Raw genomic sequence first — 16,137 nt, forward strand, 5'->3', positions numbered from 1 at the left:
CGTCTTTATTTTCAGTTTACTTGGGGAATTTGTACAGGCCATTTATTCTACCGGTTTCTCTTTATTGACTCCTGTTTATCTGTGGAAAGATCTTGCATCATTTTGTATTACTCATGAAGAGCTCTAGCTTCATAAGAAATTGACTGGGTAACTCTTTGTGATCTCCTACAATTGCCTCTGCTCCTGAATTGAGATTGAAAATTTTTTTTTCAGTTCATTATTGCCAACCTTTTTTTAGCCTGTCCCAAGAAGAGGCAGTTTGGTAGAATTGGATTAAAATTAATCAGTTTTAATTTGTTGCCTACTGTGTACTGCAGAACTTTGTTCCCAAACTTATCTTTCAAAATAGAACTTTTTTGTAACTGTGACTAGCCGTTAGAGACCAAATCCTATGCTTTCATTCCATAATTATTTCCAGAGATACATTTATTTTCTCCTGTGAAAATGATTTTAGTATTATGTATATAAAGCACTTTGCCAGACAAATACATTAGAAAATGATAGAAGTATATGAAATATTCATTTGGGGTGAGATGGTTTTTCTGCTAAAACGAACTGAAGATTGAAATGTAGGCCTACTGAGACCTATTTATAGATACATTAAAATGGTTCTCAGATTCAATTCTCAACGTGAACAAAAGCTTATTTATTTTAAGTGGAAAAGAATATCCAACCTATAGATGGGGTTGGAAGTTACACAGTGACGTTTTAGTTTTTTAGTAGGAGCTTTTGGGACTTTTTTCTTCATACTTGTTCAGCTCTAAAGTTAATGATTCTAATCAGCAAGATTGGATCTGTTGATCTGATTGATAACTTGCAGGTCTTCCTAAAATGAGTCAGAAGGATTTAGGTAATACTTTCGTTGAACTGGGCCTTTAAATATATAGTTTGAGGTATTAGCTAAATTAGTGGGTAATTTAGCTTGTCAGGTTTTTGACTTTGGTCTACATATGTCTTTATATATGTTGAGGTGTAACATTAAAATTACTTAGTACAATAGTCTTTAAGACATTTTCTCTGGTTTTCTTTTAGGTTCATGCATGGGAGATTTCAGACCAGTTGTTACAGATCCGACAGGATGTGGAATCATGCTACTTTGCTGCACAGACCATGAAAATGAAGATTCAAACCTCATTTTATGAGCTCCCCACAGACTCTCATGCCTCTTTACGGGACTCATTACTAACCCATATCCAGAACTTGAAAGACTTGTCACCTGTCATTGTAACGCAGGTAAATCCTGTGCTTCTCATCAGGAAAGTTATAAGGCCATTTGGATTTATCAAATTAATTTTAATTGACATTGCTAGGCTGTGTGAAGTACTGTTAACAACTTTATTATGGACTTACTGCTATATTCTTAAGTGGGTAGAAAGTGAAAATCGTCTGTGTTAATATTAGAGTTTATTTGATTTCAGGCCAATTTAAATACCAGAAGTGGGGGAGGTGAGTATAGATTTTCACAGGCAGGCATATGTGGGCCCACCCCCCATTTAAATTGCAGATGGTAAAAACACTATATACTGTACTGTCCTGGGTCAGATGTCTGCCTTCTTGCCTTTGAAAAAATTATTTCTGGACCAGTTGGCTAGATAAAGTCTCATGATTGAAATAGTATAGCATCTGGCCCTTCCCCCTTTAGACTGGTAAATACATTAAAAAGGAAAACTGGAAGCTTCCATGAATACATACTCAATGTGTGTTCTCTGCCTGGCATAGAAGTGCCCTTGAAGAGGAAGGAGGCTTTTGCATAAGGCTTCAAGATGAGAAATGGAAAGAGAAGGGAAATGGCATTCCATTACTTGAGGAGTGATTCAAAGGGCTGACTTTGTCAGTAGCTTTGGCCTTTTGGCAAAGTGTAATTTATCTGTCCATGAAGTTCTGTGGTATTGCCAAATAAAAGTAAGTATTGATATATTCTGAGGAAGTTCTATAGTCTGTTCTTTCTGACTTCTTTTTGTTGTTTTGGTTTTGATTTTCATTTTTAGAGGTTAACTTTTAAATATTAACAATTTGTAGCTAGCCCAGAAGAGTTTACATTCTATATGTAATTGTGGAGGTGAGGAGAGGTAGGGTGGTTGTTAGTCTTTGTTGTCATATTGTTTGAATAAATCTTAGTTTCTTTGCTTTCCAGTCAATATTGATGGTAACCCTATTTCTCTTCATGCGTTCTATTCATTTATTTAATCTCTCTTCTTATTCAGCTGGCTTTAGCAATAGCAGACCTTGCCCTACAGATGCCTTCCTGGAAGGGTTGTGTACAAACATTGGTGGAAAAGTAAGTAACTTGTATTAATTATATTCTAGCATTTGGAATTGCTATTAACCTACAAAGAGAAATTTGTTAGCATTAGCTAGATATTTGGAATATTTCCCCAAACTTTTAATGAAGAATTATTTATTATTAACTTCTGTTAGATAAAAAGAAAATAATTGAAAATTATTACAGAAGTGTGTTGTGTGGAACATAAAAGACCCTCATAATTTATACACACTTTTTTTTTTTTTAAGATTTTATTTATTTATTTGACAGACAGAGATCACAAGCAGGCAGAGAGACAAGCAGAGAGAGAGGAGGAAGCAGGCTCCCCGCCAAACAGAGAGCCCGACGTGGGGCTTGATCCCAGGACCCTGGGATCATGACCTGAACCGAAGGCAGAGGCTTAACCCACGGAGCCATCCAGACGCCCCTATACACAAGTTTTTGAATTAACTGCAGCAAAGTCTTTCATTGTCTTGTGGATCACTCCCACTAACTGACATGTCAGCAGTTCTATAAAAACATTGTCAGAATGGGGCACCTGGGTGGCTCAGTGGGTTAAAGCCTCTGCCTTCAGCTCAGGTCATGATCCCGGGGTCCTGCGATTGAGCCCCACATCGGCCTCTCTTCTCAGCAGCGATCCTGCTTCCTCCTCTCTCTCTGCCTGCCTCTCTGCCTACTTGTGATCTCTGTCTGTCAAATAAATAAATAAAATCTTTAAAAACAAAAAAAACAAAACATTGTCAGAATGTGTAAGATTATATTAAATTAGAAGTCATTCTGAGTAAAAGTTCTTACTAATTGGAGTTTGTTTCATATCTATCAAAGGGACAACATGATTTTTAGATACACATAGCCTGCTACTTTGAATAAAACCATTTCCTCATGGTCTTGGCCAAATAATCTTGATATTTGCTTGCATTTTGGCATTTGGCTAGGATATTATTTTTTAACAAAGTGGATGTCCTTTTTACCTCTAACTATAATGTGTTATTAAAGCCTTTATATGGATAGTTTTGTGGTTTTTTAAGAAAATTTTCATTAAGAAAATTAACACATGTTCCTTGAAAAAATTCTAATAGTGTGGAAGCTTTCAAAGTAAAAGCCTTTTTCTCTACCTATTTCTGTATTTCATTAGGTAACCACTATTAATGGTTAACTATTTAGTCCTCCAGACTTTAAGCATTTTAAAATAAATCAGTGCATATATATTTTAATATACCTATGTATTTGTTCACTCATATGTAATGTATTTCATACACTTTTTGTACTTAGTACATTGTGGACATCTTCTCGTGTTAGGGCATAGCTGCTTCTTTCACTATAATGGCTATGTATGTTCCATTGTATAACTGTTTGTAACCTTTTGTATCCTAATTATGGAAGACCTTTATATTTTCCAATATTTTTGATACTAGAAAAAAGTATTGCAGTGCTTCTTTTTGTATACTTTGCATATGTATGTGAGATTTTTCTTTTTTTTAAAAAGGCTTTATTCATCTGTTTCACATACAGAGATCACAAGTAGGCAGAGAGGCAGGCAGAGAGAGCGAGCAGGGGAAGCAGGCTCCCTTCTGAGCAGAGCCAGACATGGGGCTCGATCCCAGAATCCTGGGATCTGACCTGAGCCAAAGGCAGAGGCTTTAACCCACTGAGCCACCCAGGCACCCCTGTGAGATTTTTCTGAGAGAGAAATTTCTGTAAGTGGAGTTGCTGGGTCACAGATGATGCAAGTTGAAATTTTGATTTCCAGATACCTTTCCAAAAAGTTATGTTTTTGTCCTCTACTTTACCCATAGTGAGAATGCTGCTTTTGTTGTTACAGGTCATTCTGAAGCTTGTTGTGACCTTATGTGATTGTGTATTTTCTGACTCTAAATAACTTCGATCTCTCCCTTTCCTTTTCCAGATACAGCAATGATGTAACTTCTCTGCCTTTTCTACTGGAGATCCTTACAGTGTTACCTGAAGAAGTACATAGTCGTTCCTTACGAATTGGGGCTAACCGGCGCACAGAAATTATAGAAGATTTGGCCTTCTACTCTAGTACAGTGGTATCTCTATTGGTGAGTAAGTATGAAATTACAAGTTGCTCTGTAGGGGCAAAAAGCTATGGTGGTTATTTTCTAATTCAATTGCATTATTGTGAAATACAGATTTCTTTGCAAAAATTGGCAATGATAATACTGTGACATTTGTAGAGCACTACAATTAAATACTTTTCAGATTCAGAAACTGTACTTTTTTTTTTTTAAGATTTATTTATTTATTTATGAGAGAGAGCACAAGCAGGCAGAGAGGCAGGCAGAGGCAGAGAGAGAAGCAGGCTCCCCACCGAGCAAGGAGCCTGATGCGGGACTTGATCTCACGACCTTGGGATCATGACCTTAGCCAAAGGCAGTGGCCCAACCAACTGAGCCACCAGGCGCCCCAGAAACTTGTAAGTAACACTGTGAGGGTGATGTTATTTCCATTTTATGAATTAGATATATAGGCTTTAGACATACACAACTGCTAATTCTGAATTTAAACTCAGACTTTCTGATTACACTTCCTTGCTTTTCTACTACTTCATGCTACAAACTGTTGACTCTTGACAAAGGACCATGCTAATGTGTAAATTTACTTAAGGAAAGGATCCTCTCTTAAGGATCAGTTGAGATTTTGATAGGGAGGTGGTTCAGGTCTTTAGTTGACCTTTGAGCAAAATCACAATTATAAATGAGATAATACTACACCATTTTTTTTAAAAAAAGAGTTATAATGTGGGCGCCTGGGTGGCTCAGTCGGTTAAAGCTTCTGCCTTCGGCTCAGGTCATGATCCCAGGGTCCTGGGATCAAGTCCTGCATCAGGCTCTCTTCTCAGCAGGGAGCCTGCTTCCTCCTCTCTCTCTGCCTGCCTCTCTGCCTACTTGTGATTTCTGTTTGTCAAATAAATAAATAAAAACTTAAAAATAAAAAATGTTAAATGTGATTAGGTCCTTTTTTAACTAGGTAGACATTTTAATGCTATAGACCAGTGATGGGTAAATTTATGGTCTATGAGCTAGTCACGTATTTCTGTAAATAGAGTTTTACTGGAACATAGTCATGTTCATACAGTTACATATTGTGTACGTCTGTAATTTTGAGCTGAAGTGGCAGAGTTGAATAATTTTCACAGAGACCACATATAGTCTATAAAATTTAAAGTGTTTACTCTTTGGCCCTTTAAAGAAGATATTTGCTACTTCTTGAACTTGATTGTATTAAATTATCTAGCCCACATCTTATTTTAGGTCTTTATAGCCCAGGTCAGTTTTTTCAATAATGTGGTTATAGAGTATTTCTCAGGGATTTGCTTCAGTACTTTTGCTACATTATAGAACTTTTTATTGAAAAGACATTTTTACTTAAAATTGTGTTCAGATTGGTGTTAAGAAATTCACTGGAAAATTATTCTTTTAAATGTGTTTTTCAACTTACCATATATTTTAAAGAAATAGTATTATTGAGAATTAGAAAATACAGACAGAGTATATTCAAACCATTTGGAGATCACACTATTAACCTTTTAGTACATATCCTTTATGAACATATGACAAAGCTTTTATTTTTATTTTTTATTTTTATTTTTTTAGAAAAAGATTTTATTTATTGATTTGGCAGAGAGAGAGATCACAGGTAGGCAGAGCAGCAGGCAGAGAGAGAGAGGGAAGCAGGCTGCTTGCTGAGCAGAGAGAGCCTGATGCATGGCTCGATCCCAGGACCCTGAGATCATGACCTAAGCCAAAGGCAGAGACCCAACCCACTGAGCCACCCAGGTGCCCCGACAAATTTTTTAAATACAAATGAGATTATATTTTACCTATCCTCCTGCAGTTTCTTTTTCAGTCATCCAGCTTCATCCTTTCATTTCAGTAAATTTTTATATCCCCTATTAAGTACCCAGATCATCTTCACATTTCCCAAGGTCATCCGAAAATATCCTTAACAGCATTTTTCCATAAGTATCCATTCTAGCACCATGCCTTGTATCAGTTTATTATGATTTCTAATCACAGCTCCTCTTCCACCTCTTTTCAAAACAACACTGATTTGAGTTGAGATTGGACCAGTTATTTTATAGACTGTCTTGCCTCTTGGATTTTCTGGTTGCCTTGTCTTTGTTTCATTTAGTTTGTTTTTCTGTTCTCTGTATTTCCTTTAATTGGAAGTTGTATCTAAAATAACTCTTCTCAGTAGGTATTCCTCTAGAGAATTAAGCCTTAATGCCCTAAGGCATTCATAGTATGAACAGATACTCTCCTATGCATTAATAATGGTACCAGTATACTATCCTTAGGATGATGGAGAAAACAGTCACCCAAATCCTTTTCTTTTTCTTTTTCTTTTTTTAAAAATTTAATTTATTTATTTGACAGAGATCACAAGTAGGCAGAGAGACAGGTAGAGAGAGAGAGAGGAGGAAGCAGGCTTCCCGCTGAGCTGAGAGCCCAATGCAGGACTCAATCCCAGGACCCTGGGATCATGACCTGAGCCGAAGGCAGAGGCTTTAACCCACCGAGCCACCCTGCCTAAGGATTTTAAATTCTAGTTGGTAATCATTGTCTTAATAATTTCATTATGGTTTGCAAAATAATATTTTAATAATTTTGTCATGTTTTTCTGTGTATATATTAGTCGGCATTCTTGTGAGTAGTCTGGCATTCTTCTACTAGAAAGCCACTATAAATCTTAAATTCTTTTTTAATTTCCTGTTTGCAAAATAAGGTTTTGATTTAAACCCGCCTCAAGTGTCACTGTTTTTTTCTGACATCTCTTTATGGAGTGTTAGGACTCATGGATTTTCATTGATTTAGGGTCTCAACTAAAATCATTCTTTTTTTTTTTTTTTTTTTAAGATTTTATTTATTTGAGAGAGAGACAGTGAGAGAGAGCATGAGCGAGGAGAAGGTCAGAGGGAGAAGCAGACTCCCCATGGAGCTGGGAGCCCGATGCAGGACTCGATCCCGGGACTCTGGGATCATGACCTGAGCCGAAGGCAGTCGTCCAACCAACTGAGCCACCCAGGCGTCCCTAAAATCATTCTTTTGATGCTTAAAATATTATAACTTTGACCACTAGAGCATTTCTCTCCTTCCTAACAAAAAAATGACTAATACTCACCTTGTTACCTCCTTGCCCCAGGTCTATAATCCTTGGTTTCTTTTAGTATCAGTGTGAATCTAGTCAGAAGTGAGAAACCACATAGTAGTATGTAGGAGTGTTTAATATAAAGAGTGATTAATTCTAACAGGAGGTTACAGTGATGAGGGATTGTCTAGTAAGAAGTAAAGAGAGCTCTAAAGAATATAGGCATAAAACCGATAGAAGGAGCAGGCATTAACCTCAAGGCTGAGATAGGGTTCCCAAGGGAGGAGGAGGTTACCCCCTCCCAGGGCCGAGATCCAGACCCTATTTAGAGAAGGCACAGTATTGTGGAGAAGTTGTTTTGGCACTCTGTGCTGCTGAAAATTAGTCTTTTTGAACTTGCTAGAAATCTGCCTTCTAAGAAGCCCAGAAAGCTATTCAGGGAAGGTGTCTCTTTGCCACAAAATCACCTTGGTGTGGCAGTACCAGAGGAAGCCGCTGGCCACTATGTACTGCAGACACTGGAGAAACTGAGCACACTGAATCTGGTGCTGGAGAAATACATTCTTTAGGAGCCAGAAGCACTTTGCTATAAATCCATTGGAGAGAGTGGGGGAAATGCCAGGGAACCTGGTGGCCAGTGCCCTGCAGGAGGCAGGCACCAGAGGAAATAGGAGTCTGGGGCTGGAGGAGCTGCATGTTCTGTAGAAGGCTACCAAGTGAGCATGCTAACACTGGGAAGCAGAACTCCTTTCCTCTTGTTTCTCTCCTGTGGCCTTCTGACAAAAAGTCAGTGCTGCTTGGCATAGGAAAAAATATTTAAAGGGCCCAGATTCATTTTTACAGAGTAGTCTAAAAGGGTGAATTTGGTGCAGGGACACAGTATATCTATAGCCAGCCTTAGTCTTCCTGTTCGACTCGCTTAGCTTTCTGTTTGATTAACTCTTTTACATACATTTAAACTCGTGTGCAAGGGCCCCTCGGTGGATCAGTTGGTGAAGCATCTGCCTGGCTCAGTTCATGATCTCATGGTCCTGGGATTGAAGCTTGCAATGGGCTTCTTGCTCAGTAGGGAGTCTGCTTCTTCCTCTCCCCTGCTAGTGTGCACTCCCACTCTTTCTCTCTCTCAAAAAAATAAAAATCTTAAAAAAAAAAACAAAACTCGTATGCAATGGCATTAACAAGCAAAGAGGAAATATGCAAAGCTACTACAGCCCTCATGTATGTATTTATCACAGGAGTTCTATAATTCATATGTATGGCTTTCTTGCCAACCCATTTCATCTTTCCCTTGATGCTATAGACTGAATATCTGTGTGTCTCCCCTTTCCCCCCACCAAAATTTATATGTTGCTGTAAACTGAATATTTGTGTGTGTGCCCAGCCCCAATTTATATATTTATATGTTGAAACCTAGTGCCTGACGTTGTAGTGTTAGAAGGAGCTTTTGGAAGGTGATTAGGTCATGAATATGGGACCCTCATGAATGGGATTAGTGTCCTAATAAAAGAGACCCCAACCCCAGAAAGCTCCCTTCCTTCTTATGTCATGTGTAAACATAGAGGAAAGGTCCTTGGTTATCAAACAAGAAGCCAGTCCTCACCAGACACTGGATCTAGGGATTACATTGATCTTGAACTTCTCCAGCCTCTAAATCGGTAAAAAAATAAATATCTGTTGTTTGTAAGCCACCCATCCTATTGTACTCTGTTATAGCAGCCTGAATAGACTAAGACACCTGCGTTGATCAGAACCTTAGCTGGTTGATGTTCTTTACTCTTTGAAGTGACCCTAACTTTCATTCCCAAAGAGTATGAGCCCTCAATAATCCTGCCTTTTCGGGTTGTTGCTTCTGTAGGTTTCCATTAACAATTATTTTTAAGCATGGAAGTACTAAGAAGCTCTCTAGAAAATTCTGTGGGTTCCACACAGAACTCTTTGCTTCGATTGTGTAGGAGGAACTCAGTTTTTCTTTTTCCTTTTGGATTTTATTTATTTATTTGACACAGAGAGAGAGACAGAGAGGGAACACAACAAGCGGGGGAAGCGGGAGAGGGAGAAACAGCAGGAAGCCTAACGCGTGGCTCCATCCTAGGACCCTGGGATCATGACCTGAGCCAAAGGCAGATGCTTAATCAAATGAGGCACCCTGGAACTCAGTTTTTCCTTGGTTATTGGGATCAGTAACTGCCATCTTACAGATTAACACCCCCCTCCCTTTTTTTCCTATTGGTTCAGTGGCATAAAAAGCCCATATTGTCCAGATAGTTGACTTATTTTCCAGTTCACTTGCATCATGCTTGTATTTCCTGGTAGAAGCTTTCCTTCCTTGGGGACCAAAATCTCCCAACAGAGGTTAGAGTTGCTCATTACTGTATTTCCCTTATTCTGATATGAGTTCCTGGATTACACATGATGCCGTCATCATGACTGGATATAGCATTCTGTGAGACTGTGATTAATACAGTGCTGATAGAAGCACTGCAAGCAGGGAAGGCAAATCCATATCCAACATATAAGTCTCTTTCTTCCTATGAGTCTTGTTCTTCCAGACAAATCTCTGCTTCCTTTGTGATAGAAGTTCAATGTAATCAATCAGCCTAGGGGGCGCCTGGGTGGCTCAGTGGGTTAAAGCCTCTGCTTTCGGCTCGGGTCATTATCCCAGGGTCCTGGGATCGAGCCCCACATCGGGCTCTCTGCTTGGCGGGGAGCCTGCTTCCTCCTCTCTCTCTGCCTGCCTCTCTGCCTACTTGTGATCTCTCTCTGTCGAATAAATAAAATCTTTAAAAAAAAAAAAAATCAGCCTGGTCCTTTGGTAGATGGTGCCATTTTAGGGACTCAGTATTGGTCTCTGCTGTTGGTAGATTTGACACTCATCAGTAGTTTTTAACTTACTTAGTGGAAGTCCTTGTTGATCCTTGTGTAACCTCTATCCTAGCTACTGTGGCCATTTTGTTTATGAGCCTCTTGAGCAAGGTGGCTGGGGAAAGAGGCTGACATTATAGTTTTTCATTTTGTCCATCTGTCGTTGAAAGATTCCTCTGTAGTAGATATCTTTTGGTGGGTATTCACACAGGACAGAAATTTCTCCACAGTCTGTGCCTATTTATATACCATTCATACATACTTCTGCCTCAAAATTCCTTGTCACCAAACTTTTACTCATGCTTCTTCCAAATATCTGGTCGTCCAAATCATTGAAAATTGTCCATAAATAAGTATAGATCCATGTTTTTGGGCACCTCTCCCTCCATATGTGGTGGACAACCAATTATATTGCTTGAAGTTCTGCCCTTTAGGATTTTCCTTCAACCACTGTCCTTTCACTACAACCACTGTCTCTCACTGTCCTTCACTGCCCTTCACTGTCCTACACTGGGTCTGTAATTCTGCAGCTGTCCACCTTCAGGTGGTACCAGCATGTTGTATACATCATTCTGTAATTTGGGCTTGAGTTTTCTTCTTTAGTTATCTAGGTTGTAAGAAACATCCAGGAGACAGGAGGCAATAGGCACGGATTGAGGGAAATGAATCAATGCAAGAAGAGTTTTTGTCAAAGGAATCTGACCTACCTGCACATGCAGCTTTCTTAACACCTTTTTGAACTCAGTTTCTTGTATTCCGTTTGTGTTTGATGATAGGTTGCTGTTATGCATGCCCATATTTAGGTAGGTCAGACAATACTCAGTTCATGATGAGAAGCTCAGGCCTTGTGATCACCTGATGTCCTGTGGATAGATGTTCAGTTTCTACCAAGGTTTAGTAGCAAGCCAGAAGGTGTTTCTCAAAAGAATAATCACCTGCAAAAGAAGGTGCAGATTTGCTCCCAGGTCCTAGATATTTGTACTCTTCATTTTCCTGGGTACTTCCCAGAGGTGCCATGTACTCATTAAATCCAGAATCTCTAGGAAGTACATTCATGTCAATGAGATTGGCTCAGTTAGTGGTATATTCCAGTCTCCCATGGTCCGATAGCCTTAAAATCATTCCCATGTGTGTTCCCCAGGTTTCTTCAAATACATGTTAGCAAAGTTATTGTTTTCTTGATAAGTTATTTCCTCTTGTATATAACTGTCTCCCCTGGAAGATGCTGAGATTTGGCCATAGTTGTGGTGGCACAGGAAATGCTGTGGTAAGTCTTGAAGAGATTGGGCATCCCATCCCCTGTGAAGGCACCTGTCTCAGAGGAGGTTATTACAGGGCTTTTAAACTGAAGAAGCCTATTCTTCTCGGACACTGGAAGGCACACTACATCTACTGGTAAGGGAGACTCGGTAATTTGGGAGTTCAAGATTATCTGTTCTATTAGGGTCCAGACACCAGTTGTCTCTTTTTCAAGTTTCAGAATTCCATGTTTTACAGTTTCTTAAGTTTCACATGAGAAATTTGTTGAGATTGTGAATGCACCTATTTATAATTTAGCAAGCCACACAAATTATGCGTATGAATATCAGCCCTGGAGCTATACAAAATAAGAACCTCATTTAGAGCGGTTGTGGAAGCTTTGGTTTTCAGACTATGACTTGAGTTAAGGGACCTGAGCTTGTTATTTTCTTTTTGTAAGGACTGAATTGAAGCCAAAAGAATCCAGTCAACACTGCAGTCCTCATAGGCATCAGTGGTCAAGTGCAGCAGCCACTTGGACTTCCAAGGCTTGACTTAACACTTCCTCATAATTGACAACAGACAATAGCTTGATTTGTTGTAATGAAATCTGAAAAATTTGTCCTGGTGGTACTTAAAAAGGTCTGTAATTCTGTCATATAGCTTGTCATGTTACAGAACCCAGAAAATGAAATAGTCCAGAATTGGCACGAAAAATAGGCTGGCTGTTTCCCCCTCATTCCTCTTACTCATTCTATTCCATCCCATTTTGTCAGTATTATACTTTTGTGGTCTGTTAGAATGGAGCCATTCCCAAACATTGTGTTAAACTTTTAAAAGTTTTAAATATTCTTCTTCTTGCCCTTATAGTTGAACTGAGCCTGACCTCTAATGTATTTTTCTCCCTTCATTTATTCTTCATTTTGTTAATTCAAGATCTATTCTTATTTACCTCTGCTGTATTTTTACTGGAAAACTCTTCTGGCATTTATTTATGTTTCAGCTTTGAGGCCTTGTTTTAAGAGACAGAGTTCTTAACAATACAGTTTTTAAAGAGGAACTCAAGGTAACATTCTCTTAGTTCTGAAGCTTTATGGTATGTGTTTGATTTAATTAGCATAATTTTTTTTCTCTTCAAAGCAATTAGATTTAGATGTAGGCTTTTTCCAAAATTCTGTTCCTTAAGTTTGAGTCAGAAGTTAGAATATATGGTCTGGTCCTTCCATTTGTAAACATCATATCTTAGTAAACTGAAATGTCATTCAGGAAGTATAAAGGCCAAAACAGTTGTGTAGTTTCACATCCAGAGCTTCAAAGATTCAAGTATGTGTGTGATTGCCATGAATGTACTTGAAGCATTCTTGTTTTTCTTCTTTCATTTCAATTCAGTTCAGTACAATTCAAACTAATGGAGAAGAACGTAATCATAATTGCCTGATACAGTAAATATAGGAGGAGCATGGCTACCTAGAAGTAGAAGAGTCAACATTTAGATCACTGTGGGATTCTATAATCCCATGCCTCCACCACAGGCCTCCCAAACCCCATGGCAATTATGATGTTTCTGACCCATTGCTTGTAGAAATTATTTTTAGACATTTTTTTAAATCCAAAAAAGGTGGATTACACTTTACTTTGGAAAAAATATACATCACATAAACAATTTGCAACGAGGAACAGTGAGTTTTCATCTGACTTTTCATTTTATCTCTTTTATCAACTTACCATATTTATAGTAGTGTCACTTTCTGTGGAATGGTGTATTTGCTGGTGTATTCAAGCGCAGAAGCTGAAACATCAGCTTTTCATATGGGGACATACAATAGTAGGACTATCTTGTTTTTCTATTAAATCAACTGTGTAGGCGAATATTACTTTAAGGTACTTCTTTGGTGAGATTACATTAATGCAGCAGAGGGATCCAAGAAACCCTTACTTCTGAAACAGGTCTACAGTCTCTGTGTACTCCGCTTTCCAGTTGAGTAAGTGAAGATAGTACCTGACTGTAGTTTTAGTGGGGATTAATGAATTAAGAGTATTGAGAGCACCATCTGGTACTTCCAAAGCACTTTTGGGATGCCTGGGTGGCTCAGTCCATTGAGGGTCTGCCTTTGGCTCAGGTCATGATCCCAGAGTCCTGGGATTGAGTCTCCCATTGGACTCCTTGCTCAGCAGGGAGCCTGCTTCTCCCTCTGCCTGCTCTGCCTGTTTTTCCTGCAGCTGTCCATGCTTCTAATCTCTCTCTGACGAATAAATAAATAAAATCTTTTTTAAAAAAAAATAGCAGTTAACCGTTAGTATTATTTTCCTTCTCATTATTATACCTGAGAGATGATTGTAATAATGGCTTAAATATAAAGTTTGGCATTATTTTAACTTTTTTTTCCCTTCTTTTCAGATGACCTGTGTAGAAAAAGCAGGAACAGATGAGAAAATGCTTATGAAGGTCTTTCGCTGTTTAGGAAGTTGGTTTAACCTAGGAGTTTTGGACAGTAACTTCATGGCTAACAATAAGTTACTAGCACTCCTTTTTGAGGTTTTGGTAAGTAATGGCTTTGTTTATGAACGTATTTTTACCATTTAGTCACAGTAGTAACTAACCTTCTGGGACATAGTAGTGTTTTCAGATTTCTGTATAGTCATTGAAAGGTATATAATAAGAAAGTGGCAGTGTCTCTTCCTTACTACCAAGTATCAAATGAAGGTATGAGTATTAATACTCAGAATAGAATATAATTAAGTTTAATAAGAAAGCAGTTTTACATGTAGATCAATGATTTACATATTAAACAAGTAAAAAACCATTGGGTTTTTTTCTTTTTTTTCGGTTTTTTTTTTTCTTGTTTTAAAAATAGAATAATAGTCATTGGGTCTTTGAGACAGTTACAGATCAGAATATTATCTTTGTAGTTGTGATAGTTTACTTAAGCATCAGGGTATGTATAGGTTGGATTTGAGGCTTTTGAGATAAATGGGAAAAAAAGTAGTATCTTTTTAGGGGCGCCTGGGTGGCTCAGTGTGTTAAGCCGCTGCCTTCGGCTCGGGTCATGATCTCAGGGTCCTGGGATTGAGTCCCACATCAGGCTCTCTGCTAGGCAGGGAGCCTGCTTCCTCCTCTCTCTCTGCCTGCCTCTCTGCCTACTTGTGATCTCTCTCTGTCAAATAAATAAATAAAATCTTAAAAAAAAAAAGTAGTATCTTTTTATATACTTGGGAATGTTTTCCATAGCTTTGAAAATAATGGTATCTAGTAATACATTCTTTTTGTATTCTTTTGTCTTGGTAGATAGGACTCAGTGAGTGCATAGAATAAGACTAGTTTTTAGAACAAGAAACAACAATGTCTCAAGCACATATTGATCAGGTCTTTGGAGATGAGAGTGACATTGTCTCATTTTCCTGGAGAGTCTCCTTCCATGAAGTAGTATTAATATAGAAGCTCTGTGTGTACTGGTTATATGCTGGTGCACTGTTATTTAGAAGATGGTAGCATGATAATGGATAATGGGTTGATTTTGCTGTGAATTAAAGAAAAGGAAAGCACATTCTTCTAGGAGGCATTTTGGTGTTTCATTGTTGTTAGTATATTTATGTTGCTTTCTTGCACCAGGAGCTAAGACAGAAAAGTTAGGACTCTGGTAATTGTTTTGCTGTTCATTTTGTCTCATGTCTTTGGAAGAGTAGTCAGTATAAATAAATTAATATCCCACTTTTGTTTAAAAATGTATGAATATGAGGGGCACCTGGATGGTGCAGTCAGCTGAGCAGCCAGCTCTTGGTTTCAGCTCAGGTCGTGATCTCAAGGGTCATGAGACTGACCCCTGCTTTGGGCTCTGTGCTCCATGGGGTATCTGCTTGAGATTCTCTCTCTCCCGCTCCCTCTGCCCCTCCTGCTCATGCATGTGCACTCTCTCTCTCTAAATAAATCTTTTTAAAAACTTTTTTTTTTAAGATTTTATTTATTTATTTATTTGACAGAGAGAGAGAGAGAGATCACAAGCAGGCAGAGAGGCAGGCAGAGAGAGAGGAGGAAGCAGGCTCTCTGCTGAGCAGAGAGCCCGATGCGGGGCTCGATCCCAGGACTCTGAGATCATGACCTGAGCCGAAGGCAGTGGCTTAACCCACTGAGCCACCCAGGTGCCCCAATCTTTTTAAAAACTTTTAAAAAATTTATGAATATGATTGATTACCTATGAAGGGAGGGCAGCTTAGAATACATGTCAAACTCAATGCAGTGGTTACTTCTGGGAATTAAGGATAAGGAACAAGCAAACTAGTGTGACAGGATTATATTATTTTCTCCACTGATCCAGTGTCAGGACTCCTCTGCCACTAATAGAAGTGTGGTTTTAGAGTCAGAGTCAAATATATTCTCATTCTTACATGCATTCAGTGATTCAAAATCGTGCCATATTTTAGCTTGCTTTATATTTAGACCACATCTCTATTACAGATATATAGCCTTTTATCCCATAGTTCTTTTTTTCTTTTTTAAAGCTTTTACAAATGTAATGCTGAATATATATACAAAAGAATAAATATGGAGGGGCGCCTGGGTGGCTCAGTGGGTTAAAGCCTCTGCCTTCGGCTCAGGTCATGATCCCAGGCTTCTGGGATTGAGCCCCGCATCAGGCTCTCTGCTCAGCGGGGAGCCTGCTTCC

General features: G+C 38.7%; 1 protein-coding gene across 2 annotated transcripts in view; it reads left to right on the forward strand.

The window, feature by feature from the left end:
* Nucleotides 1-16,137, forward strand: part of TNPO3 (transportin 3) — an 86,180-nt gene that overhangs the window by 27,779 nt on the left and 42,264 nt on the right. For both annotated transcript variants that reach the window (XM_082694015.1, XM_082694016.1), the window contains 4 exons: nucleotides 1,033-1,233; nucleotides 2,205-2,278; nucleotides 4,170-4,326; nucleotides 13,875-14,018. In XM_082694015.1, the coding sequence (XP_082550141.1) occupies nucleotides 1,033-1,233; nucleotides 2,205-2,278; nucleotides 4,170-4,326; nucleotides 13,875-14,018 (576 nt within the window). The remainder of the gene's footprint in view (nucleotides 1-1,032; nucleotides 1,234-2,204; nucleotides 2,279-4,169; nucleotides 4,327-13,874; nucleotides 14,019-16,137) is intronic.

The sequence above is a fragment of the Mustela nivalis genome (genome assembly GCF_964662115.1).
Source record: "Mustela nivalis genome assembly, chromosome: 12".
Classification (NCBI taxonomy): Eukaryota; Metazoa; Chordata; class Mammalia; order Carnivora; family Mustelidae; genus Mustela; species Mustela nivalis.